The sequence below is a fragment of the Triturus cristatus genome, chromosome 4_1 (assembly GCF_964204655.1).
Source record: "Triturus cristatus chromosome 4_1, aTriCri1.1, whole genome shotgun sequence".
Taxonomy (NCBI): Eukaryota; Metazoa; Chordata; class Amphibia; order Caudata; family Salamandridae; genus Triturus; species Triturus cristatus.
The window spans coordinates 993,884,461-993,911,982 of NC_140585.1; the positions used below are offsets into that span (position 1 = coordinate 993,884,461).

General features: G+C 47.9%; 1 protein-coding gene across 4 annotated transcripts in view; it reads left to right on the forward strand.

Moving 5' to 3' along the window:
* Positions 1-27,522, forward strand: part of CEP290 (centrosomal protein 290) — a 1,516,454-nt gene that overhangs the window by 1,207,866 nt on the left and 281,066 nt on the right. For all 4 annotated transcript variants that reach the window (XM_085653911.1, XM_085653913.1, XM_085653912.1 and 1 more), the window contains one exon: positions 10,983-11,124. In XM_085653911.1, coding sequence (XP_085510037.1) covers positions 10,983-11,124 — 142 coding nt within the window. The remainder of the gene's footprint in view (positions 1-10,982; positions 11,125-27,522) is intronic.

Consider the following 27,522-nt stretch of genomic DNA (forward strand, 5'->3'; position numbering starts at 1 on the left):
AAGCCTAACTGTATCCAAGACACGGTTGTGAGTTTATTACACAGCGGGGTCTCACAATAACACCATTTTATAAACCACATTTCCTTAAAAAAATGCTCACACTGACCAAGGTCTTGTCTGCCCTCTACCCTGGAGACTGTATGGTGGTGTTGAACCTACAGGACACTTATTTCCATATGCCCGTCCTGACCGTCCATCAGTGCTACCTGTATTTTGTGGTGGTACAGAAGCATTTTCAGTTTTCTGTGCTCCCCATTGGTCTTACCAGTGCCTCGCGAATGTTCACGAAAGTGATGGAGGTAGTAGCAGCGCATCTTCAGAGTTCAGTGATCTCAGTCTTCCCCTGACTGACTGTTTTGAAGGAGGGCTTTTTCCGAGCATTTGTCAACCACCTCCAGTCTACCTCAAACCTCCTGGCATTTATTTATTTATTTTGTTTATTTATAAAGTTTTATATAGCGAGAACAAGATCCCGAAAGATATCAGAGCGCTTTACAATATGATATGAGGAAGAACATAAAAGCAATATCAACATTCGATAGAGAGAGAGAAAAAAAAAAAGACTGGAATGGTCGCATAATGCGGGACAATTGCGCCCAGGAGGGTAATACAGCGGAGGTATCATGATAGTGGTAACACTGTCAATGAGCAAGTGAGCCTATCCCTCTTAGGGTAAGAATTTGTTCATAAGGAATCGTTTAGCTTTCAATTTGAAAGCCTTCGTTGAAGAGCTTCTGCGTACTTCCAGTGGAAGAGATTCCATATCTTTGGTGCAGCACCAGAGAAAGCTCAGTGACAGGTTCTTTTTTTGTTAAGGATGAGTGGTTTCAAGAGGAAGGTAGTGGCGCTGGCTTTTTAAACCACAGGATAGTTCAAGTTTTTGCTCAAGGTACCTGGGAGTATTGAAGTGAAGGGCTTTGTGCACCAGAACGGCAATCTTTAACTGAATTCGTGCTTCGTAGGGCAGCCAATTAAGAGATGTTAGGACTGGGGATATATGTTTGTATCGTGTGGTGCCTGTGACCAGTCTAGCCGCCACGTTCAGTGATGACCTTAGTGGAGCCAGGGCGTATTTGGGAAGGCCACAGAGGATAGCACTGCCGTAGTCTAGCCTCGGCAAGACAAGCGCTTGGACCACCTGCTTGAAATCATTTTGTGGAAGGAAAGGTTTAATATTTCTGAGTGACCTCAACAAATGGTTTGCTCCCTTACATATATTGCTGATATGATTTTTCATATTTAGGTGCTTGTCCATGGTGACTCCGAGAGATTTGTCTGAGTCTATGATGAGAGGAGTGCAATTGAAAGCAGTGAGGTGACTCAGCCATAGGTCTAGCTTGGGGATGTAGTTCGGAGGGGGAGATGAGCAGGAATTCTGTTTTGGAAGTGTCAAGCAGGGGATGGTTCTCCGTTAACCAGTTTTGAGTGGATGTTAGAGTATTGTTGAGGAAGATGATATTTTTCAGGGATGAGATTTTCAAATAGAGTTGCATGTCGTCCGCATACATGTGGAAGAGAATGTTCATGGAGTTTAACAAGTTAGCGAGGGGTTCCAGGAAAAGGTTGAAGAGGATAGGAGATAGAGCGGACCCTTGGGGGACCCCCATGAGTACGGGAGAGGGCAGGGAGAGAGAGTGGTTTGCCTTGACTCTTTGTGACCTGTGATGAAGGAAAGACGAGAACTAATTGTTACCTCCTTTCCAGTGTAGCATTTCCTGTGCCCTCCATCTCACTTTAATCCCCTTATCATTGTCCATACTTAAACTATTTTAGATCTTGCCCTTTCAATAAAACTGGTGTAAGTGTTTACCCCCAAGACGAAAATCTGGGTGCTGACACCGGTGGCAAACATAACTTTGTTTCCTGATACTCCCTTCCTATGGCCTACTGGTAGGCGTTCTGCCGGGGACCATATGGTCCATTGTATAATCGGGTGATCAATGGTCTTCATGCCCTGATGAATTTGCCAGTAAGTTGTGGGGTGGCAATGGAACATGTCGGCCGTTCACATTAAAATGGTCTAAACATAGAATCTGTTTTTAATCATGAGTGCGGGCATGAAATAAAGACATGTGCTAAATGCAACACAACTAATCTTTAGCTTTTTTGTGAGGAAGACAATTTTTCTTCCTTTATAATAGTCCTCGGGGGGATAAGAAGTGCATGACACATTTATCTGATAGAGACGTCTAGCCGCAGATTCCTTACCTTAGAATAATCCCCAGCCGCCAGACTGGATTCAAAGAAAGTTTCTACAGCGGTTCCCCTACACGTTGGTAGAGTGCATCGAGTGACTTCCGTAACAACATCGGCCATCGGATGTGACGTTGACAGAGTCCATATAACCCCTTTCTTGATGCGCTGACGTCAGTTTCTTCTTTTCCGCGGTTCCACGCGAATCCAGAGAGCGGTACATCTGGACATTTTTGGCCTATCTCAACGTTGGCGACGTAACAGTGTGCATTTTCTCGATATTTTCGGGGCCCTGTGGACTATGATGTCAACCCGCACCCTCATCCTATTTGCTTGTGGTGTCTGGGCGTACATCCTGACTCCGAACTGTGCTGCTCATGTCTTCATCTTCAATTGTCACCGTTTCAGGAGCGCTGCATGACACTTCGCGGCATGATGGGCGAAGGTCCCTCATTGGTCACGGTCCTCTTTTCCCTCCGTGGACTTCTCAAGGACCAGCTCCCGAAATCCCTGGTTCTAGCTGTCGACTTCCGTGACTTTACTGCATACATGCGGTGTCCCTGACACACCTCCTATTCCTCTGATTTCGGGGACTAAACCCGTTTCAAGGCCTTCCGCGGAATGGTCTATAGCTCATAGGCACCATCCTTCCCTGGAGGTCCGCTCTGCCTTTTCACACAGCCTACTCCGCGCTCCTTTATGGTTCAGGCTTCTACAGCCTACCACGACATGGGCACCAGCTCCGTTTTACGGCCCTTTGTACTGCTTGTCTTGTGGGACCGTTTTGGCTGTTGTGTGATTCGGTCTTGTGCCTTCTCTCCTCTGTCCCTGATGACACTCGGGGTTCTCATACTCAGGCGGTCCAGGATGGCCGTCATGCTGCTAAATTGCTGTTTTGTTTTGGCATGGATACCACAGATCCTGTCGGATAAGCCATGGCTCTCTCTATAGCTTTTCGCTGGCTTGCCTGGCTACACCCCTCTGGCTTCTCTGAGATTGTACAGTCTGCCTTGGTGGACATGCCTTTCGATGGTCAATATCTGTTTTGCTCTCAAGCCGACTCTGCTTTATGCCGTGTTCAGGATAGTCGGAGTGGAGCGAAATCTTAATCCCCGATTGCTATACCGTCCTCTTCTTCCCCCGTTCTCAGTCTGGCCGGCGATGGTCTCCTTGATTTATTTTCTGTGTGAGCCTTTATAGGGCGGTGCCCATTGGCTTCCAAATGGCATTTGGTGTGGTGCTCCTGCCCTGGCAGGTATTTTCCTTTCATGCTCTTATTATTATTATTGAGCTTCTAAAGTGCCTGGTTGCCCCAACGGAGTGTCCCAGTGATAGGACATTGCAGACCACAGCAACTACACCGATTCCAGTGTTAATTGCATGATTCCATGTACTGGAGGCTCCTTAGAGGACCCCCCCAATACCAACCTGTGTAGCCTTACAGGGTCTGTGTTCAAAAGGTGAGGAATCCACAGGCAGATGCTGTATCCACCAGAAAAAGCATTACCGAAGGTAAGTAACTTGTTCTTTGGTGCCCTCTTTGCATAAACCAGTTTTTCCCAGTTAAGGAGCCCTAGGTTAACGCTCTCGCGTGAAGTTACACAAAGGACAGGGGCGGGTCTACCCCCGTCAAGCTCCTCTCTAGGGAGGTGGTCAGAGCTCTTACAGATGGCCGCTTGATTCTGCAATGTTGAATCTTGGCTCCTGGGAGCATCTGACTAAGCCAGCTGAGTAGCGTCCCTGAACCCCCCGATAGATGGGTAACTACAGAGGAGGTCCATCCCCTTTCTAGGATTGCCTAAGGGCTCCCCTGAGGGTGGGTCTTTAGATTCGTGCCAACAACTACTTCAAAATCGGACAGCTTGTGGTGGACACTGGCACTCTGTTGTTCTTCAAGTCAGGACCCAAGACAAGACTGCTCCAGGTGGGAAGATTCCTGCTACATATTCGTCCCTGTGCTTCTTAAAGTTCTGCAACTCAGTGACTGTGCATCCTCTGAGTCACCAAGGACTCTGCTTGCACGTTAGCAAGGAGGAATCTTCCTTGGAGTGAAGGAGTCACTTCCCTGCATCCGCAGACACCTCCACGTCGATGACCGATTTGCTGATCCTGTTGTCCCAGGGACATTGCCCAGCTCTGCAACACAGATGGTGGTGTGTTGGCTCCCCAGAGGCCTGACCAGTCTTCCTTCTAACTTGGGCAACTGTAATCCCTCTCTAGCTGACATGAACCGCCTGTTTGTCTTTGCCAAGGCTTGTTGGCTCTCTTCACAAAAGATCCAGCCTTTAGCATTGCACAGCTCCAAGAACGACGTCCTGCCTGTATCCTCTGCATCGTGGGCCTTCAACTTGTTTGTGCTGTTGAGGCTTCACTGCGACTCACTGTGCCTGCTGCCAGAGGGTCGTTGAGGGGGCTCCATTGATTCATGCTGGCTCTCCTGCATGCTGAGGCCTGGCTCCGACTTACTGTTGCTGGGTTAGTTCCATCTTCTCCCGGAAACTATTGTTTGCATTTGCCAAGGCTTGTTTGAGGCCGTGCCCTCGTCGACCGGCATGGGACAGCTTGTGGACGGCTCCAGTGCTCCTGCTTCGTCACTTGGTCTCCACAGTTTCTGCTTCAACCCCACCGTGTTGCAGCAAGAACCTCCAACAAGGGCTGGTATTGTGTTCCTGTGTTGACCTCCGGGTAGTTTGGACTCTGTCCCCTCTGCTTTCAGGGTCTTCTAATCTGGATTCCACATCCTGGTTCTACCGGCCTGGTCCTCGAGACTCTGCAGCTGCTGATGCTTCACGATCCTCCATTGGCGTCAACAAGCAGTTCCGACACCACTTCACTCCTATGCACCCGGGCTCCCTGGTGTAGGTATCTGGGTATCCACAGGAGGGGTGACTGCAACCTTCCTTGATCCAAGTGGTTCCTTTGGGAAGGGTACTAGAACCTTAAAAATCCAACTGCAATTTACCCTGTGTTACTCTATAGACATCAGACCAAGTGTAACCGCTCTGCACCCTGGCACCTTGGAGTCCTGACTACTCATCTTGGGTGGTTCTGTGCTTCCCCAGGGGTCCTCCATCCTTGTACATTAGTCCTGTTTTAGTTACCATTTCACATTCCACTATTTTAGTATATGGTTTGGCCCCCTTTAGGTGCCCATGTATTTTCCAATGTTACTTACCTGATTTTGAAGTATTTCTTGTGTGTATTCGATAACTGTGGGTAGGAGATATACCAAGTTAGTGTCTAGTGTGTACTAATAAATACAAAGTATTTTTATACTCACCTGATTTGGTTCTTATGTGTAAGCTTGCCAACTGACTACAGTGGTAAATGCACCCACTTTACACCCTCCTGAATAAGCCTTAGGTGCTCTCCACAGCTACCCCTTGAGATCTTTGGTTTTCAGGGACCTCAAGGCACAGTGCCTCACCATCGGCCATAAACTATGTACTGAGCCAGCCTCCTACACTATGTATGTACCCAAACCTTTCCTTTTCGTTTCAGCCCACATCCTTGTTAGGCTGTTGGCACTAACTCTCCATTGTTACTTCTGTTCTTTACGCTGGTTTCTTGGTTTGGACCTTAACTTTTGGCAGTGGTCTTTCCATGCTATTTCCTCTGTCTTGTCTGCTGCTTCGGCAAGGCCTCTTCCCCGTCTGTTATTCTTCCTTCAGATGGGGACTACTTATCTGCGTAGGCCTCCCATGTGTTGGCATTGTTCAATTTGACCCTTGTACAGTTCTCCATAATGGTCTTATTTTTCTATTTTAGCAACATTATTTTTCTTTTCACCGTTCTCTCGGCCGCCTGATTTTCACTGTTAAGTCTATGGTGTTGTTTCCTGCCTCTTTTCCTTTTATTCGAAGCCATGTGTTTGGTTTCCAGTTTGCTGTTGTTCCATCTTGGCCCATGCGGTGCCCTTCTAGGACACCTGTTATTATACAATTTTTCTTCTGCGTATGTATGGAGGGGTGTGTGTGTTTGTGTGGGTGGGTGTGTTCATGCATATATGTTTTTAATAACTTTTATTCTTTTCTTTGTTAGGTATCTCTATAGTGAGTGATCTTTTCCTGACTCTCTTACGGTGGAGAGTGTTTCTGCTTACTTACTGCGCTCTTCCTCGTACCCTGGGAAGTTCCCTGCAGATTGTTGCTTGAGTCCCTCTTTCTGCCCCCCCCCCCCCCCCCCTGAAAATGTTATGTTGAATAGTCCTAGAGAGCTTCTTTCCCTCTCTGAGTGTTCCCTCTTACCACGTGCGGTCGGTGTCCTTAATTTTTTTAATTGCCCACATTGCTTTTCTTATACTATCAGTTGGTCGTCTCTGCATTGCTTGCTTCTATGACTAGGAGCTTTGACTCAGTAGTTTTAGCTACGTCCTTGGCCTTCCATGTTGTTTTCTTGGCCCGTTGGACTTTAAGGGAACAATGTAGTATTATGTTTCTTTATAGACTGTTCTTTCCGACTCATCTTTAGCCTTCTTCCCTGTTTTTTCTCAAGTTGCGGATTCTGTTCCGTGTATGCTGTGAGAAGTTGGCCTGATATATGATGTCACTAGTTCTAGTGTACACCCTGTATCAGTCCAAACAACCCTTATGGTGATTGGTTGTAAAGTCAACCTTATAGACCAGCTATCCTAGTGGTAGCATGGACAAGAGCAGTCTTAGGCTAAACTCTGTATGGCATGTGAAGCCAGCTGTTCTACCATTTGCAATCCCTTGAATACCAAATGAAAGGACACCACAACAGATATATATAAAAAAAAGAATGTATTTATTCTAGTCAAAATACCCTCAGCACTCTTTATGAGATTCGAGGTAAGTACAACACAGTTTTATTTAAGCATACATTAAGTCACACGGGTAAGTAATACAGTTAGGCCCTAGGGGCCACGCAAACCATATACTAAGTAAGTGGTATAAGAACCACTGTCACGAACACAGGTTAGGCCTAGGCCTAGGGAATCGCTGGGGCTACACTATACTACCAATTGTTAGGAAGTTGGAGGCCCACGGGATTCAGGTGCAGAGTGGAAACACTCATGCGTAATGCGTTAAAGTAGATAGAAATAGTAGTATTTAGAAATTAAGAGTTTTAGGACACTTCGGAAGGAGCTAGGAGTTAGAGACTTGGAAACTAGACACTAGGATAGTCAATACCCTTGTGAGCACCGGAGTACTCAAGTTACCTAGCCCACGGGCTGCGGGTGCATAGGTGTGAACTTGTGTTGGGTTTTGTCGTCGACTCCTATGGATGCCTGAAGAAAGATGCTGACAGGCAGTCAGTGAAGAGTGTCCGGTGGATTCCAAGGATGGAATCAAGAAGGATACCTGCAAGCAGAGGGGACAGAGTCTAGGTCACCAGCCAGGAGCCGGGAAGGAACCAGGCGATGTCGTGAAGATGCAGGTGAAGAGGTGAAGCTTGTCACAGCAGCCACGGGTACCAGGAGGCGTCGAGGACGACCAGAACCAGGAGGCGAGCTGTCCCACGAAGGCTCTTGCTGTCGGCGGCGTCGATGTCGAGTTAGGACCCAACAAGCCTTGGCAAGCGTAACCCACGCAGGATGGAGGACTTGCTTCTGTCGCAGACCAGGAACGTCTGGGGTGCTTCCCTTTCACAGGGGAGCGGGTGCCAGTCTGGAGGAGCCGGACCAGCAAGGCAAAATTGAAGGTTCATCGTCACAGAGGTCACTAGACAACGGGCCAGCAACCGGACAACACGTCCAGCAACTCAGGTGCAGAAGGGCCCCACGCAGAACACTTGAAGTGTGGGGAACTGATCTTCTTTGCAGATGGTGCTCGGGATTGGGGCTTCTCAATTCCCCAAGCACAGCCTCGAGGAAGCCTCAGAAGTCGCACTAGTCAGTTACTAGCCACTTTTCCCAAGTCGCCGGTCCCACGTCCCTCGTTGCCTCCACGGGTCTCAGCTTTGCTGTAGATGTGGATCTGGTTCAGAGGTGTCTGGTAGTCACGGCGCTGGTCAGTCTCTGCAGTCGTCCCTCGTAGGATCAGTCGCAAAGCAAGCAGCGGTCGCTGGATGGTGCCTGGTTGCCCAGGGTGGTCACTCCTTGGCCACAAGGGAGATTCTTCAGTCTTCTTCCGTAGTTGAATGTCGAAGGTCCAGAGTTTCTGTTCAAGATGCAGGTTCAGGATAATCTAAAGTCCTAAGGACCCAGCTCCCACTCTTATACTAATCTGGGGGGCTGGTTTACCTGCTAGGTCCCTCCTATGGGTGAGACCAGGGAGGGGGGTGGTTACACCCCTTTCCCTTTGTCCAGGTTCATGCCAGGACTGGGGCTGGAGTGCCCCAGCACCGGTTTGAACTGGACTATGCATGGAACACCTTGTGTGCCCCAGGCAGTGTCTCATTTCATTCATCCCTCCCTGCCCCAATACACAAAGTCCTGTCTAGGGTGGTGCTAGCACCTCCCAAGGCAGGAAACCCATTGTCCAAGCCTCCCTCGCTGGAAGGACTCCCAGCAGCAGGAGGTCAGACTTGTGTCTGTGGCAGCAGCATCCATTTTGTGATGCTGGGGCTCTGGTTAACTTTAACCGGGTAGTAGGATTTTAACATGTCTTCTCTCTCTAGAAGGGAGGAATACTATCCTCATCGCCAGAAATGGAGTGGGGGTAGTATTCCAAAGTGTTAGACACCTTACACGACATGTTTCGATAAAGCCAAACCATAGTTACCATAACCGCGAGGATTATAAGGCACTTTAAGAGTATATGGTAGGCGATATCATAGAACAGCTATAAGGACATGGTTCTGAAAGCTGCAGACAGGCTCAGCACATGCTAGAGCACCATCTCACATGTTACCAAGCACTCTGCCTTCAGGTTTGTTAAGGCCTGCCATAGGAGTGACTGATAGGTTACCCATGTGTCTATATATAAGGTAGGCATAGGAATACTATGCCTAAGCAAGGGGTGATTACACAACCTTGCCCCAGCTGAGTGATAAGCCAGTTGTGTCATAATGGAAGGCCAGCCAGGGGTGGCATAATACATGCTGCAGCCCCCGGTAGGCCTAGGGTGCACCTATGCCCTGGGCACCTAAGGTACACTGTACAGCGACCTATAAGGTGATCCTTACCAATTGGGTTATGTACCTAAAGTACATAGTATGAATTTAGAGAGAGAACAGCTGGGCTGTGGGTCTGATTAGCAGGCCCACAGCCACATCTAAGTCGAAAATCAGTGAAGCAAAAGCAAAAAGTGGGGGTGAACATAGAAAGCAGACCCTACTCTTCTACATATGCTTCTCCTCAATGTTTCTGGTGAGATGTCTTTTCCCTCACCTCCCTTCCTGGCAGATGGTCTCTCCTTTCTTTCTTATTTCAGACAGGTTAGCCTGGTCGAGGATCTTTCCTACGATCCGGTTTGCAGACCCTCCTTCGGGATGGTATCGCTTGGGTAGCTCATTCTAAGGTAAGGAATCTGCGGCTAGATATCTCTATCAGATGAATACGTTACTTATCTTCGGTAATGACTTATCTGGGAGAAACAAGATCTAGCCGTAGATTCCTTACTGACCCATCCATCCTCCCCCCACTGTGAACTGATTCTCTTTCTACTTCTTGAAAAAAAAAGTAATACAAAAAATATATGTGTGTGTATGTATATATATATAACGGTAAAACAAATATGATTGTTTTTCATAAAGATTATTATTTTGGGGCACACTGTTTCCATTGCAGTTTCTATACGTGGTTTCATTTTCTAGCGTGGAAAGTAGTTGCAGAAGAAACTCGCGTCACTGCGTCGGGGGAGGGCTTATATGGTCTCTGCCGATGTTACATCTGGTCTCCGTCGTTGTTATGGAATTGATCGATGCCCTCTCCCAGCGCGCAGAGGTGCTGCTGTAGAAAAGTCTCCGGACACTGTCTGGTGCCTTGGGTTAAATCTACAGTAAGGATTCTGCAAAGGATAAGGCGTTACCGAAGGTAAGTAACATATAGGGATACACACAAGCAATATTCTTTTCATTTAGTCTAAGTGTTGGTTCTTTGATTTATAGGAAAGCTGCCAATGATGAGAAAGTGAGAAAATTGGTTAGTAACAGCCAATTAGCTCATGGTGGTCGCTTGCATTAGGTGCTTCCTATATATATTTTTATATTTTTTCACACAATCAGTCTGGGCACAGGATTGATGTGAAGGTCCCTGGTCATCAGACCCGCCCAAAGCATCACACACAGGCACAAGGGTTGTCTCTAGATAGGTACTAGGACAGGACTCTCCCTTAACAGAAATCTCCTGAGATTAGACCTGCCCTACAAGTGAGAAGTAGAGTGTGATTTGTCTGTCAAAGGCACTGTGGTATTATAGACAGTGTAGCCGGGGCCCAGGACATTTAGGGTCGCGCTGCACCACAGTTACAAATGTATTTTACTTTGTAACTGGGTGTAATAGACCCATTTTCCTAGCTTGCATTAGGGCCCATGAAGCCTTTGCTACATCACAGCCTCATAGGTGACTACAAACACCTTGACTTCTGCACTCGCTTAAGATACACCTTCACCTAACAAAGGGTTATCATGAAAAGGAATGTGTGGAGAGTGATCTCTTTTTGTTTATTATACAAGGGAAGTAAAAGAGACATCGGATCTGACTGACGGAAAACTATTTTTCCTACCTGCCTTAAGTATCTTACAGGGTGTGCACCTTTAGAAACAAGCTACAATTCCCAATTAATGTGCTGATGCAGAGTGTGAGTAAAACTAACCATATGTTTTCATATTTACTAAACCTAGAAGCAGTTATTTCAAAGTAATACCTATTTGCTCGTTGACAGGAAGTATGAAGCTAAAATGAAGGAGATGGAAACTGATCTAATAAAGAAAAATGAAAGCATTGCAGATTTGAAATTGCTGTTACGCAAATCAACGGAGCGTGAAAAGAAACTGGATCATGACATGCAGGATCTAAAAGAACAGGCAAGTAACATTGTGAATTGAACTTCGACATATGCCAAGAATATACAAATGCAGCCATGAATCTGCCCCTGTCCTACTTCAGCATTCGCACCACTTTAAAACCTGTCATATTGCCAGAGACTACCAATTGCAACACTCAGTTAAATAAACAATTGTTAACATAAATATCACAAAGCAAAAAGAACGTGATACAACAGCATACACATTTACACTGCCCAGACCCACGCAGAGGGACGATGCAGGACTTCACATGGATACCTCCCTACACAGGGTGGTTAAGTACACACAGATAAACATTGACACAGAGCTCCTCACCTCAACTACCTCACCAAAACCTCTTTCTCCCCCAAAAATAAAACGACCATTCAGTACAACATTATTTGACTGATTGCAACTCTTTGTAGAGCACAGACATCTACTTCAGATAGAAGTGTCCCGGCGCTTGTGGGGAAACATGGTCAGAAAAAGAACTCTTCCTAACCGAAAGAAAAATAAAAAGGAAGAGAAATATAGACTTATGGTGTAAAATGAAACATACATAGACCTATTCTCAATTAGCCCAATCGAAGTGGAGATTGTGTGTGAACAGGAAACTCTTATGTTGTTTCCTGAAATTCAACACAGTACTCTTCTCTAGATACAATATCTCTTAGGGGTACTTTAATATAACTTATGTTGGTTCTCCTTGGAATAGATCCGGGGTGTGTAGATCTCACCAGTCAGACCCCTTGGATCCACGGATGGATCCGGACCGGCGCCAGTTATCCTACCTCGACCTTCCCCAACACCAGTTCCGATGTAGACACTCCCTCTGGCACCATCCCTATTCTCATCCCTGATTCCGACATGGAGCCGTAGGGGCGTCGTCCAACGCAATTTCTGGCGCTATACCTTCCAGACCAGAGCTTGAGCCCTATTCCAGTGGGCTAGGACTTGGGAAAGATTTGCAGGGGTCACTGCACCCTGAAGCGTACCAGCTGCTAGACCTCAATATACACTAGTGTGAGGAATTGGCGTACGCCAGTGGACTGGACAACTCACCAGATACTAGCGTGGTCTCACTTCCTACCTTGGCTACGGCGGAGGGAGTCTCTTTGGCTATGGTGCTGAGAAGAGTGGCTTTGGTCCTGTACCCTAGCCTGCCCTCAGTGGCAGTCAAGACTAGCATCTTGACAGAGGTGCTTCAGCCCTGAGTTACCCCTTTAGAACTGCTTCTCCCAGTCACTGAAGCCTTTACAGATGTCCTGCTTGCGGCCTGGTCCATGCCCTGCAGAGGGGTTCCTGTGAACACCACAATGGCACGCTGCTATCGCCCTGCTCTGGTGGACCCAGTTTTCCTAACGCAACACTCCACTTCATGTGTGTAGGAAAGTGCCTCTGTTGGACATGGTTAGCCCCCACTCTTTGCCTGGAAATTATAATGTGATTCCGACTGGAACTGCACAGGGTCCCTGCCAACCAGGAACCCTGTGCCAGAGCTCCTTCCTTGATGACTTAAGCAGCTGCCCATGAAGAAGAGGGCATTCACCTCGAAACGCGTCGGCAACAAAGTTTTAAATTCAGGTGTGAATTCGCTGGCTGGCAAGATGAATAAAGCTTTGGTTTTCAGCGGCAGTGAGTGCTTCCAGATATGCTTTGGGCCTTTGTGACACAAAATGGAAACGCGGCAGCCCTGCCGCGCTGGAATGCACCGTCTCGTAAAAGGAGAGGCCACGAAGGTAACGATTACAAACCGGATTGGCACTGCTGCTGAGCCATTAAATAAACCAGAGAACCCTCCTGAACCCTACTAAGGGAATTATACTTGCTGCAAAAACGAAGTATTTGAAAACCCACTATGGGAGAAACTATATGTTCCAGCATGCTCCTGTGCACCTTGCAAACACCCACTAATGGGCGGGACAACACTTCAAAGCATGCTGGACATTCAGATTACTTCTTAAGCAGCCGCCCATGAAGAAGAGGGCATTCACCTCGAAACGCGTTGGCAACAACGTTTTAAATTCAGGTGTGAATTCGCTGGCTGGCAAGATGAATAAAGCTTCGGTTTTCAGCGGCAGTGAGTGCTTCCAGATATGCTTTGGGCCTTTGTGACACAAAATGGAAACGCGGCAGCCCTGCCGCGCTGGAATGCACCGTCTCGTAAAAGGAGAGGCCACGAAGGTAACGATTACAAACGGATTGGCACTGCTGCTGAGCCATTAAATAAACCAGAGAACCCTCCTGAACCCTACTAAGGGAATTATACTTGCTGCAAAAACGAAGTATTTGAAAACCCACTATGGGAGAAACTATATGTTCCAGCATGCTCCTGTGCACCTTGCAAACACCCACTAATGGGCGGGACAACACTTCAAAGCATGCTGGACATTCAGATTACTTCTTAAGCAGCCGCCCATGAAGAAGAGGGCATTCACCTCGAAACGCGTCGGCAACAAAGTTTTAAATTCAGGTGTGAATTCGCTGGCTGGCAAGATGAATAAAGCTTCGGTTTTCAGCGGCAGTGAGTGCTTCCAGATATGCTTTGGGCCTTTGTGACACACAATATATATATATATATATATCTTTGTCTTGGGTATATATTTCATGATTTATCCACACAGTTCGAGAATGGGCATGCTAGGTTTTCCTTGTCCTAGTATCGGGCGGTATCGCCCCGGTCTCTGCTCATATGGAAAAGAGCATTCTGTGTGTCCCCGGCTTGCCGGTTTCCCTTCGCCGTTCGTACCTCTGGGTACAGTTAGTAAGTTGACTACCTGGTGATGTACCCGCCTCGCTTTGCAGCCGCATTTGTGCTGTTGGAAATCTAATTGCTTGGGCTTTTGTTTAGCTGTGGTGTGATTGTCACGGTACACTCTTATCTGAAAGAAACACTTTAGTTATAGATTCCTTACCTTAGAATTACCCCCAGGTGTCAGACTGGATCCGGAAAGATTTTTCATCAGCAGTACCTCTGCGCGTCGGAAGGTGGCGTCGGTCGGCTTCGCGTCCGTCATCAACGTCGTGGTCGCCTGGATGACATCGCGGCAGCTACTTAGACACCGCCCTCGTGCACTGACGTCAGTTTTTTATTTTTCCGTGCCAGCCAGTGCAGATCTGGGAAGAGCGGTATCTCAGTCATTTTTTGGCTAACTTTTTCTCGACTTTTGCCGACGTCTTATCTCGAGTCTTCAACTCTGTAAGGTGCACGAGGGATGCCCGGTTTCAAGTCCTGCGGTTCCTGCCATCGCAGGATGTCGGTGATGGATCTGCACCGCGTGTCTTTTTTGCTTGCAGCGTGACCACGACCCCAAGTCATGCTCTGACTGCCAGTTGTTGACGCCGAAGGCTTTGCAGGAGCGGTCCCGAGAGCTACTTGAACACCGGCAGTCGGCTCCGCACCGTTCGAGGTCCCGGTCGAGGGACCGGTCGCTGAGCCATCGCCATTCCAGCTCAAAGTCATCTAAGTCTTCGCACTCGGGGTTGGGTAAGTGGAAGCACAAGAAGAAGTCGAAGAAGCATCGTCGCTCTTCGACTTCTGCTAGTCTGTCGGCTGAACCAACGAGGTGCGCAGGTGATGCCACCCCTGCGGCTCCGCACTCGGAGCCCGAAGGGTCAACTTTGAGCTTCCCTCCCTTTCCGGGACCCGGAGCGACCCCCGCCCAGCTTTGTACATTCTACGAGGCGATGCATGCCATCTTTGGGTGGACCGGCCCCGCAGGCATGCCTTTGGGCCCCGCGGACTTGGTTGGGGGGCCTAGGTCTTCGCTGCCGGCGACTCCACCCCCGGCGCCGCAGGCCCCCCTTGGATCCAGGCGTAGATCCGGATCGGCACCGGTTGACCTTATTACATCTCCACCAGCACCACTACCGTGCCCAACACCGGCGTGCCCCAGCCGGCGTCGACCCCAGCCTCCTTCCCGACGTGGACACGGAGCAGGACCCGGCGTCAAGTGGAGGTTTTCATGCCCCTGTTCACTCCTGGGGCCTCTTTCCAATCACTGTGGCACCCAGAGGAAGATGAGGAGGACTGGGAGGGGTCAGGTGACCCTTTAACTGACCAGCTTGAGCCTGAACAGGACTGGAGAGAGGAACCGGGGGATGCCAGTGGTCTTGACACTTCACCCAACCTTGGCATGTTGTCTCCCCCTACCGTGGCTACGGAGGAGGGAGCGTCATACACTGTGGTGTTGCGTAAGGCGGCCGAGGCTCTCAACCTCGAGCTTCCTATGGTGGCCGTCAGGACTAACCTCCTTACTGAGGTGCTTCAACCGGCGGCGAGCTCTTCGGAGCCCGTTTAATGAGGCCCTCACTGACGTCCTTTCGGGCACCTGGTCCAGGCCCAACACGGGGGCTCCCATGGACAGGATGATCGCCCTACGCTACCGCCCGGCTCTGGGCGACCCCACTATCCTATCCCAACACCCCACCCCGGAGAGCTTGGTGGTCCAAGCCTCCACCTCCAAAAGCACCTTCCCTACCGCTCCACCGGAAAGGGAATCCAAGAAGGTGGACCATCTTCGGAAGAAAATATTCTCTTCCGTCAGCATGTCTCTTAGGCGGTTTTTCGCACTCAGTGTGGGATACGGTGGCGCAAGTGCTCCCTCAGTGGAGGAGGCCTGGACAGTGCTCTCCCAGGCTGTCGCTGGCGGGGGGGGATGCAGCCAAGTTTACGATCCGTTGTGAGCTGGACACCGCCGACTCTCTGGGCAGGACCATTTCAATGTCGGTAGCGCTTTGCCGCTACGCCTGGATGAGGTCCACTGGCTTTTTTAGGGGATGTCCAGAACACCTTGATGGACATGCCCTTTGATGGCCGTCGCCTTTTTGGCGACAAAGCAGACAACACCCTAGAGCACTTCAAGGACTCGCGGGCTACGGCCAAGTCCTTGGGCCTCTCCTCCCGTCGGGCGCAGTCTGCTTTTAGCCCCTTTCGTGGCTACAGAAGGATTGCCCTGCTACGTCCCACCCAGGGCCACAGGCCACAGCAAGTTACCCAACCTTCGCGCGGCTGGGGATGTGGAAACCAACGCCGTGGTTCTGGGGGCCAGCGGGCGGGGCAGTCCACCAACCTTCCCTATTCAGCAGCCTCCAAACCCTCCTAGTCCGACCTTTCAGGCCCATCAAACGCAGTGGGCGGAAGAATTAGCCATCACCTCCCCCACTGGCACACCATCACTTCAGACAGGTGGGTTTTGCAAATAGTCCGAAGGGGCTACACCCTCCCCTTCAAGACTACCACTCCAGCCAGGCCACCGCGATACCACTGCATGTCGGAGGATCATCTGGCCCTTCTCCATGGCGTCTTCACTCGTAGGTGGTGCAAGGTCTCTTTCAACAGTGGGGAGAGCCTTGGTTAGATCTAATTGCCACTTATTTGATGAGCGCTCCCTTTGAGCTGCTTCATAACTGTCCTTTACATCTCTTAACTCTTAAGACTGCTTTGCTGGAAGCTATCACTTCCGCTAGAAGTGTGAGTGAGCTCCAGACTCTTTCTTCCAAACCTCCTTTCTTGTCTGTTCATCCGGACAAGGTGGTTCTCAGGACCCGTCCATCCTTTCTTCCAAAGGTAGTCACTGTCTTCCACATCGGGCAGACCATTACTTTGCCCTCCTTCTTTCCGCCTCCGTGCTCTCCTTCTATCTGGATCGCACAAAACAGTTCCGGGTGGATGATCAACTTTTTGTTGGCTATGTGGGTGCAAAGAAGGGTCGGGCCGTACACAAATGCACCATTTCTCGTTGTGTATTAAGGCTTGTTACTCTCTGGCTAAAAAGGAGCCTCTAGTCGGGCTATGCTCTCACTCCACCAGGGCGACTGCAGCCACTACTGCCTTGGGAAGAGGAGTGCCTCTGAATGACATCTGTCAGGCGACCACGTAGGCATCGCTGCACACATTCACCAAACACTACCGCCTGGACAGCCAAGTCCGGAGAGACACCTACTTTGGCCGTTCTGTTCTCCAGGACTTTCTGGTGAGATCTTGGTTCACAGATCCACCACCGGGGTTGGTATTGCTGGGTTATCTTTTCTAAGGTAAGGAATCTATAACTAACGTGTTTCTCTCAGTTGCACAAGTTACTTACCTCCGGTAACAATATTTCTGTAAGAAACATTAGTTAGTTATAGATTCCTTACCGCCCCACCCATCCTCTCCGTTCTGCGAACTGATTTCTAGGGTTAAAGACATCCCTCCAGGGCCCTAGCTTTGTGCACTAATGGTCAGTGCCTTGTATGGCTCTGCGTTTCTGGTGCGGAAAGTCGTGTACAGAACTGGCGTCAGCGCACGAGGGCGGCGTCTAAGTAGCTGCTGCGACGTCATCCCAGTGACCACGACGACGGACGCGGAGATGACCAACGCCACCTTCTGACGTGCAGAGGCACTGCTGACGAAAAATCTTTCCGGATCCAGTCTGACGCCTGGGGATAATTCTAAGGTAAGGAATCTATAACTAACTAATGTTTCTTAAAGATATATCGCTACCGAAGGTAAGTAGCTTGTGCGTCTCCTTGTGTGTGTCCTATCTTCCACATACCTGTTTCTCCTGGTAGTCTCAACTAGTGCTCTCTTTACCTACCTCTGGGGCAGGGTGTGTCATTCTGTTTTGGGCAATTGGCCCTCCACCCTATTCTCGGTTTTGGGTGGCTGGGTCCTGTGCTTTTCATTGCTGCTCCTCCTGGGTTCCTCCAGCGTAGAGTTTCTTATGTTTTCTACCCTCCCTCTGCCCTTGTCTGTTTCGCCAAATAAGCAAGAAGGTAAATCCCTGGAAAACACACTCATACCAATGTACTATTAATTCTTGTGCACTCCTTACATGACATCATATGTCACTCTCCACTGGCTCAAGCAAACGTCGTCCAAGCAAAAGTACAATACAAATTGAAATGCAATGCATACACTTATTCTCAGTTAAAATATTTTTTTTTACTGTTCTTAAAATTTCGAAAGTTTCGAAAAAGTACATTATTAGTAATACATAAAAAATAATTCTACATTTAATACATAGCAATGTCCGTCAATAAAATTCCTAAACAAACATAGATGCAAAACCTATTGTGACCCTACTAGCTACAGGCAATCCATATATCCTGTTTACTATGTTAGATCCCAAAGCGTAATAAATTCTATCTAGTACTTTTCAGTGGGGAAAATTTTCCTTATCTAAAAAGTCCTTTGCTGTAAGGGATTCAAAAAATGCAGGGGCGTCGACGCGTTTCGGTGGTTCATAAGCTTTACATGTCACAAATCTTCTTGTGGTACAGGTCGTATCGAGAGGGACATCCGTAATGTGTCTGTTTTCGGGTGAAGATTAGTCCTATCCTATATCTTCACAAAGTTATGTTCCTTTTCTTTAAGAATTGTTTATAAATCCAGACTGTATCCCTTTCTTCTTTATCTTATATCGTGCTGACACTGTCCTCGTTCGTTAATTTTGGTAGTGTCTTCGCATCCGCCGTATATTTTAATGGGTCACGTATATAGAGAAATTGCTCAACAAGATTTATCTTCTTTAAAATATAATGGGCGAGGGTGATGTAACCCGCACTGCTTTCCTTCCCTTGCAGATTTCTGATGTATCTGTCCAGGTTTTACTCGGCAGTCTTATTACTTTAACGGCGTTTTTCTTACTCCCCTCGCTTTCGGTATAAAGAGCTGTCTGTTTCGCCCCATTTCTTTGGGGGCTCTTTGTATATGCTAAAGTCGTTTGGGTTGAGATTCTGTTTCATTATACTACAGTTCATAGGTCACTTTAGGGGGTGTGGTGAACATTCTATGTGGTTGTCCACTTCTGGTCACTTGCTCTGAGTCATGTTGTTCCATTCTTGTGGTCCTTTACAATTTCATCCTGTGGTTACAGTCTGTTTTTCATACAGCTCCATCCTGTGGCTGCGAACTGTCCTTCATCATGCCATTCGTTTCCACTGCTGTTGCCTTTTAGGGGGGGGGGACATGGCTCTTCGCTTAAATTTGACTTTTGATGGGGCGAGTGCTCCGTTCGCCCACTTCAGTCTCTACGTGTCTTGAGTACTCCTTCAACATGGTATTGTTTCTCATTTTATGTGTTTTTTTATCACTGTTTTCAAACGTTTTGCTCTTTTTTGACACACTGTCCCTATACTCTTGCAGTTTTTGTAGTAGCTCCATGTTGTGGCGCGAAAAAGTTTTGCTGTAGAAAACTGACGTCAGCATGCCAGGGGGGGGTCTTATATGGCTCCATTGACGTTACATCTGTGTACGACATCAGGACGAAGCCGAGCGACGACGCCCCCCGGCGTGCTGAGGTACTGCTGGGGGAAACGTTTTTCAGATCCAGTCTGACGCCTGTGGATATTTTAAGTTAAGGAATCTGCGGCTAGACTGTGTCTCTACCAGATACAGTGATACCAAAAGTAAGTAACTCATTCTTTAAGCATCACAGAATCACAGTGGGTGCGTTGTTGGGGGAAACATATTATACCCCCTGAAGAAGAGATTTTGTTCTCGAAATGCATTGGGTGTGTTACACTCATGGATGAAATTGTGGATTTTAATTGTGAACAAAAAGGCCTTGTGGATTGTCACTTGTTGGAATCATTGTATGGCGAATAAAACATGGAAGATCTGAATATTACGTTTCATCTTTTTAAACTGGTTTAACCTTTGAGTATAAATGGATGAAAAAGAAAAGAGAATAAAAAGGTTACAAATGTTCAGTAGAAGAGTTAATGGAATCATATTGGGCTACGGGCCTGTTCAAGTGCTGTGCACCTGAGGTTTGGTGTTCCTAGAATTGGGCATCTATTCCGTTTCACTCATCCCTGTGTGCCATGCCCACAAAAGCTGCAAGGGATATAGGTAAGTCAACCCTCTAGCAGGCCATAGCCCTAAAGCTTGGTACACTATATCTCCTATGAGGACATATCTGCATGAGTAGGAATGCAATGCCCCTGCAATATCCCTGACGGTTCTTAGGTATTGTAAATGAACAGGAAAGCCATAGGGGGCTCCATGATGGCTTCACTGTATTATGGGATGTTTGGTACCAAACATCTTGTCTTAATAAACCTGCACTGATTCCAGTGTCAAATGTTTTAATAACTGCTCCCAGAAGACCCTTTAGAAGGTTCCACTGAAGCCAACCGACTTCTAGGGTGTTCCTGACTGGTCTCCACCAGCCTGCCACTACTATACATGTATCTGGACCCATGGGATGAGAGCATTCGTTCTCAGGGGCCAGAAACAATATCTGCCCTGGGCAGAGGTGATTCACACCTCCTCCAGGCAGGAACAGCTTTCCAGAGCGGGAAGCTACAAAGGCGATGCTGCCTTTCAACTCTGACCCACGCCTCTCCTGCTAGCAGCAGATGGCAACCCCCTTGTCCTGACCCCACTTTCAGCAGGAAGACAGGCAGTAAAATTAGTAAGATGAGGAGGAGGGTCCCCAGTCAACCTGAACCACCCCTAATGCAGGGCAGGCGATGTGGATCCCCCAGCTCACTTGCCACCATCCTCAAGATGGGGAAACTAACCTATCGGGGTTAGAGTCATGCCCACCCCCACACAGGATGAGCACTTAGAGGGTGTAATCACCCTAAAGGTAGTTAGCCCATTGGCTACTAGCTGACACTCCCTTTAACACCCCTAAATGTAGTATTTAAGTGGCACCCCTGAGCCTTGAATTTCGGATTCGATGGACACAAGAAGACCAAGGACAAACAAGAGCAGCTGACCCCGAGAACAGAGAGCCTGAACTGAATTTTGGCACGAAACCCTACTGAGAGACCACTACAAACTCCAGGGTCCCTCCAGCACTACGCCAAATCGCCTAAGAACTCCCCTGAAGTAGAGGAGCTACTCCCCTGCATCGCAGGCACCGAAACTGCAAAGTCCGAACTCTCGACTTTTAGCTCTCGTGCCCCGCTGATGCCGCAACTGCCCAGGTACCATAGCTCTAAAGTATCAACTCTGTCCCCATACAAAATTTGGAGGCACCAGTATCTTCCAGATCGGAGCAACACCAACCCCAGGGTACCGGATGCCTTCAACCCAAGACCGACTACAAGAGTCCAAGGCGGACTCAACTGCCTGAGGACCAAGCACCCGTCAAGGGACGTTAGCAGCCCAGAGACCCACTAGCTGCGTGGCCTAGCCGTCCTGTACCAGCCCCTCTGAGATGTTTGCCCCTGACCGTGAGGTGAAAATTGCGCAACAGAGCTTGGATCACCTGTTTGTTCTGCACTTAGCCACACCGGCGGGTAATCTCTGAAAATCTTTGTACCACTGTGGTCTCCTGGCCCTTGCAACCTCTACACTCTTTTGATGTGCCTTCGGACTTGCCTACAAGTCCCCCTGTGCAGCCTGTTTTTAGGTGGCCCCCTTTTATGGAGCACCCCAACTACTTACTCTCCTAGAGCCTCGCTCCCAGCCAAATCTGGGATGCCCCTGAGAAACTGCTGGTACAACTTTGGACCCTGCCTACCTAACTTTCGAAGTCTATCAGGTGAACCCCTAAGTCCTTCTGCACTGTGATTTATTGCATTCTATGTTTTTCTCCATAGGATAACATTGTGCATAATTGCTCTCAACTGTATATTGCCTGTACTTACTTTGCTTATTGCTGAAACATATTACATGCTTGCCTGTAACTGAAGTTCTCAGTTCAAAATATATATAAAAAGACTTGCTATTTTTTTATAAATTAGTCTCTACTCTTTCTTGAGCGTGTGGTCCATTTATTGCCTCTGTCAGTACAACTCATGTTTAACACTACCCTCTGCTAACCCAAACTGTTCGCCCATACTACCACAAAATAGAGCGTTAGTATTATCTACTTTTGCCTCTGTAAACGAATAAGGGTCTAACCGACCTCTCTGCACAGTGTACCCCATTGTGGTGCACTATATAGAGTGGTGGGTTTCCCATATTGGTGGATCAGTTGTAGGGTTTATGACTTTGTTTTTGCTGACCTACTCTGACAATTAAGTGACAACACGAGTGAAGTCATAATTGGCTGTAGGTAAATTGTATTTTACAAATTTACTATTTTTTGAAATTTTAAAATAATTGTTAGGGCCCTGGTAAGGACCGTTTTAGTGCAACTGTTTTAAAAATCCAAAGGCTTACTGTAGTTAGAAAACTAGTGTTGTTAGGTTTTTTTCCTCTCCAAAAAGGTTCCTAATTTTGTGAAATAATGAGTACTTGAGTACCAGAAACAGTACTTCAGAGGACCTGGTACAGGTGGAGGAACTCTACCTCACCCCTTACCTGTCCTGGTCAATAAACAGCTTAGAGGAGGCTTGTGTAAAACATATGGCCTCAATACTGGGTCAGACCCTACCAAAGCAAACCTCCAGGAGCTTTTGGTAGAGTATGATGAAGAGCATCCAGAGGATGGCTCTGATATTAAAGAAGATCAGAATACAGACAATAGGTGTGATGATACAGCACCCCAAGACAAAGGAGCACTTCAAGATGAAGAGCTTGCTCTAGAAGGATTAGCCAGGAGGACAGCTATAGAAGCCCAACTCCTAGCTATAGAAAAAGAGAGAAAAGAGTGCGGCCTAGGACCCATCTCTGTTGGCAGTACAATAATAAGTAAGGAGAAAAGTGATTCTTTTGACCCTAAAATCCCCAAAGGAATTGTCCCAAAATCCCTTGAGGGTGATGCTATCACTAAGTGGTTCATTGCTTTTCAGAGAGCCTGTCTTAGCAAACAGGTCATCAGGAAGCTGTGGAGTGCTATCCTATGGGAAATGTTCTCAGGAAAGTGCATGGATAGACTCCTGACACTTAATGAGAAAGATGGTAAATCCCATAATCTCATGAAGGGTACCTTGATTGGAGCTTTTGGATTCACCTCTGAGGAGTATAGAATCCGGTTCAGTGAGGATCGAAAAACCCAGAGCCAGCCCTAGGTAGATTTTGTAGACTACTCAGTGACATCACTAGGTTGGTTAATTTATTTATTTATTTGAAAAGTTTTATATAGCGCTGGCTAGACCCGGGGGTATCGGAGTGCTTTACATGTGCAAAAATAAAATTACAGGAATTGTTCAAGAATATAGTATAAACAATAAATAAAATCAAACGCTCCATTGAGGTCTAATAAACCGAGACACAGCAACAACAGATACATTTACATACATAGTGGCAGGGGGGAAGGTAATTAATGGAGCTGCCCTCACCCACCGTCTTTCTCGTACTCGAGGAAGACGGCGTGTGAGGGCAGCTCCATTAATTACCTTACTGGATTTTCCGCTTGGATTCAAGATTCTGGGTCCTACTTACAGATTAATTGTCACTTCGCTTGCCCACATATACCCACGCCAGAGATCTGTGTGGGTTGGAATTAACACCACACGGAAACGGCCTTATAAAAAGAGAACAAGCCTTGAGAAAGTCGCATCTCAATTGAACATGAGGCGACGGAACACGTGTTGGCTTTGGGCTCACAAACAGTCACAAGACTGAATAACCGGAATCAACATAAGAATTAAAGATCCAAATTCCAAGATATATGCTTTGTGCTGTTGATTTATAATTTGTCTCAACTGTTCGTATACTGTTTGAACTGTTAATCAACATTAAGAATTAACGTGTGCTAAGGAATTGTGAAGGTGGGAGTAGGGAGGGGAAGAGTATGAGGTGAGGGAGCGGGGAGAGGAGCGAGTGAGTGAAGTAGAGGAGGGTGAGGACGGAGGAGGTCAGTGGTCCGATTAGGGACCCCAGTATTTGCCAAGGGGGTGCAGTTTAAGGTCTTTTTTTAAGGCAATGTAGGAGGGGTTGCAACGCAATTCTTTTGGGAGGGCATTCCAGATGATCAGCGCGTTTCCAGAGAAGGAGTGCGATTGAGTGGTTTTCTTTTTGAATAAGGGGGGCATGAGGAGGAAAGTGTTAGTGCTCCTCATCGTTCTGGAGCCGCCCGCTTTCTTTTTTTTTTTTTTGGTTAGCTGGTAACATTATGCAAGCCTTTGAAGGGCTTTATCATTTGAGAATGAAAAAGCATATTTTAAGTAATTGTTACCAAGAGATGTTACATCAATTCCTGGTAGACCTAGGTCCACTTTCTCCTCAAGAGCTGGGGAAGAAGGCAGACCACTGGGTCAAAACAATGGTGACCAAAACTACCACTGGTGGGGGAAGACCATAAGAAAGAGGCCAAAAAGCTCTCCCAAGGAAAAGAGGGTAACTCTGAAAACAAAGAGTCTTCTTCAGACCCCCAAAAACCTGTTCAGGAGGGTGGGCCCAGAGACTTTTCATAACCAAAGGGTGGGTATCAGGGAAAGAACTGTGATCCCAAGAAGGCTTGGTGCCAGGACTGTAGAATCACAGGGCACCGAACTGGAGACTATGGCTGTTAATCAAGAACAATGCCTCTAGGAAACCTGCAGTAAATGCAGTTGCTAACCTCCATATGGGATCTCAGGAGAACACTGACCATGTCAGGGAGCTCACTGAGGTGACTCTAGTAGGGGATAAGGATGTAGCAACCCTAGCTGTCTTCCCCACTAACATGCAAAAATACGGCCAGTGGTGCTAGTGTCGCCATGATGACTAAGCAACTGGTTTCCTCTCAACAGTATCTGCCTCGAGGGACCTATCCAGTCACCAATGCTGACAATGTGACAACAAACCATCCCATGGCGATTGTGTCCTTTGACTGGGGAGGGGTTGCTGGCCAAAAAGAGATGGCAGTGTCTTCATGCGGTCCAGTTGATTGTTTGATTGCCATTGACTTGGAGGCCTTAACCTGGGTGAGGCAGATCTGAGAATCCATGCAGAAATGCTTGGAATCCCATACTGGGTGTGTGTAAAAACCAGAGCACAGAGCAGAGCCCAGAGTGAAAAAGAGTTGCTGGAGTCTGAAATAATGGCCCATCCCTCCAAGAGAAAAGGCAGGAAGATTAGGGTACCAGCTTCAAATCAGACACCAGGCCCTTGTCTGCAGGGGGAAGAAGAGTCTGCCCCAGAGGGAACTGAGCCTCAGTATTTGGAGCCTCACCAGGCTGAGCTTTTGGGCTCAGGGGGACCCTCTAGGGAAGATCTGTGCCTGGGGCAGAGGACCTGTCCCACTCTTGAAAGCCTGTGACAGCAAGCTGTTGCACAGGAAGAAGATGATATCAGGGGTTCCCACAGAACCTATTGGGAGGAGGGGATCCTTTACACTGAGGCCAGAGACGCCAAACCTGGTGCCATTAGGAGAGTGGTAGTGCCTCGGGCGTTTAGGAAACTCCTCCTCACTTTGACCCATGATACCCCCTAGCTGGACACCTTGGCCAAACAAAAACTTGGAGTAGGCTGATCAGCCACTTCTACTGGCTAGGGATGCACCAGAAGGTAAAGGAGGTTTGTAAATCCTGTGCCACCTGTTAAGCCACTAGCAAGACAGGTGAGCACCCAAAGGCCCCCTTAAGTCCACTTCCAGTGCTCGGGGTTCTCTTTCAGAGGGTAGGGGTTGACATGGTTGGTCCCCTTGACTCTCCTACAGCACCAGGGAACAGATATATTCTGGTGGTAGTGGATCGTGCCACCAGGTATCCTGAGGCTTTTCCTATTAGGACTACCACTGCCTCTGCAGGCTTCTCTGAGGAGGTGGTGTCAGATTTCATGTCTGGCTACCTGGAACACATGTGGAAGGAGCGTGGAGTGACCTCCCAGTTCACTACTCCCACCATCCACAGTGTAATGGTTTTGTTGAAAGATTCATCAAGACCATGAAAGGTATGATTGGTTGACTCCTAAACAACTCAGAAGGAGATGGGATGTCCTACTTCCATGCCTTCTTTTTGCCTACAGGGAAGTGCCACAGAAGGGAGTGGGGTTCATTCCGTCAGGGGATCGTTGTTTCTAGTGAAGGAGGGATGGGAGAAACCTCTTGTTGAGCCTAAACAAAATATAGTGGACTATGTGCTTGGCCTCCGCTCCAGGATGGCTAAATACATGGAGAAAGAGCATAAAAACCTTGAGGCCAGCAAGGAACTCCAGATGCAATGGTATGACCGAAAGCTGCTGTGGTCGAGTTCCAACCAGGGCAGTAGATGTGGGTTTTGGAGGCAGTGGCTCCTGGGGCTCTCCAAGATAAGTGGAGTGGACCCTACCCTAGAAAGAAAAAGGATGGTCATCCATGTATACCGCCTTAAACCCTGCTATGACAGGGCAGATGGGACCATATTGATGGTTGCAGCTGAGGATCAAGAAGCACAGAGGGATCTTCTCCTTGACCTTTCCAACAATCCAAAAGATGGGTCAGGGGAAGGATGTGTCTTGTCAGACAACCCCACTGCCCACCAGCAGACTGATTGCAGGCAAGTCCTAAATCAGTTTGATGAGCTCTTCTCTTTGACCTCTGGTCAGATTAGCTAGTGTACCCATGATGTGGACACTAGTAAAACCCTACATGTCAAGAATAAAATATACAGGCAGTCTGATTATGTGAAAGAGAGCATCAAAGCTGAAGTAAGAAAGATGCTGGTATTGGGAGTCATAGAGCCATCTTAGAGCCCCTGGGGCAGCCTAGTTATTTTAGTCCCCATGCCTCATACCCAGGTTGGTAAAAAAGAGATGAGGTTTTGTGTGGACTACAGGGGTCTCAATGCTGTGGCCAAAACTGATGCACATCTAATTCCCAGGGCAGATTAACTGATTGACAGGTTGGGAGCAGCCAAGTATCTGACTACTTTTGTTCTCACATCAGTGTACTTGCAGATAGTTCTGACCCCAGGAGCAAAAGACAGGTCTGCATTATCAACCCCAGATGGGAATTATCAGGTTACTGTGATGCCCTTTGGGTTGACAAATGCACCTGCAACTTTTAAAAGGTTGGTGAATAAAGACCTTGCTGGATTGGAATCCGTCGTGCAGCATATCTGGATGATATTGCTGTCTTTAGCTCCACCTGGCAGGATCACCTTATCCACTTGAAAAAGTACTAGAGGCTCTGAGACCTGCAGACCTCACTATCAAGGCAAGCAAGTGACAGATAGGGCAGGGGAAGGTTGTATACTTGGGCAACGTTGTTGGTGAAGGCCAAGTTTAACCCTTTCAGCCCAACATCCAGACCATTCTGGACTGGGTGGCTTCAACAACCCAGACTCAAGCCAGGGCCTTTCTTGGCTTGATTGGGTACTGTAGGAGTTTGTGAGAAATTATAACACCAGTGTGACACCTTTCACAGAACTGACCTCCAAAAGAATGCCCAAAAAGGTGAACTGAACGGTGAGCTGTCAAAAGGCTTTTGACACTCTGAGGGAAGCAATGTGTTCTGAAAGCTCCAGATTATGCCAGGCAAATCACTGTGAAAACAGATGCCTCTGAACATGGGGAAGGGGTGGTTGTATACCAAATAAATGACCAAAGTCAAGACGAGCCAGTGGCTTTCATCAGTAGAAGGATACTCCCCAGGGAACAGCGTTGACGTGCCATTGAGAGGGAAGCCTTTG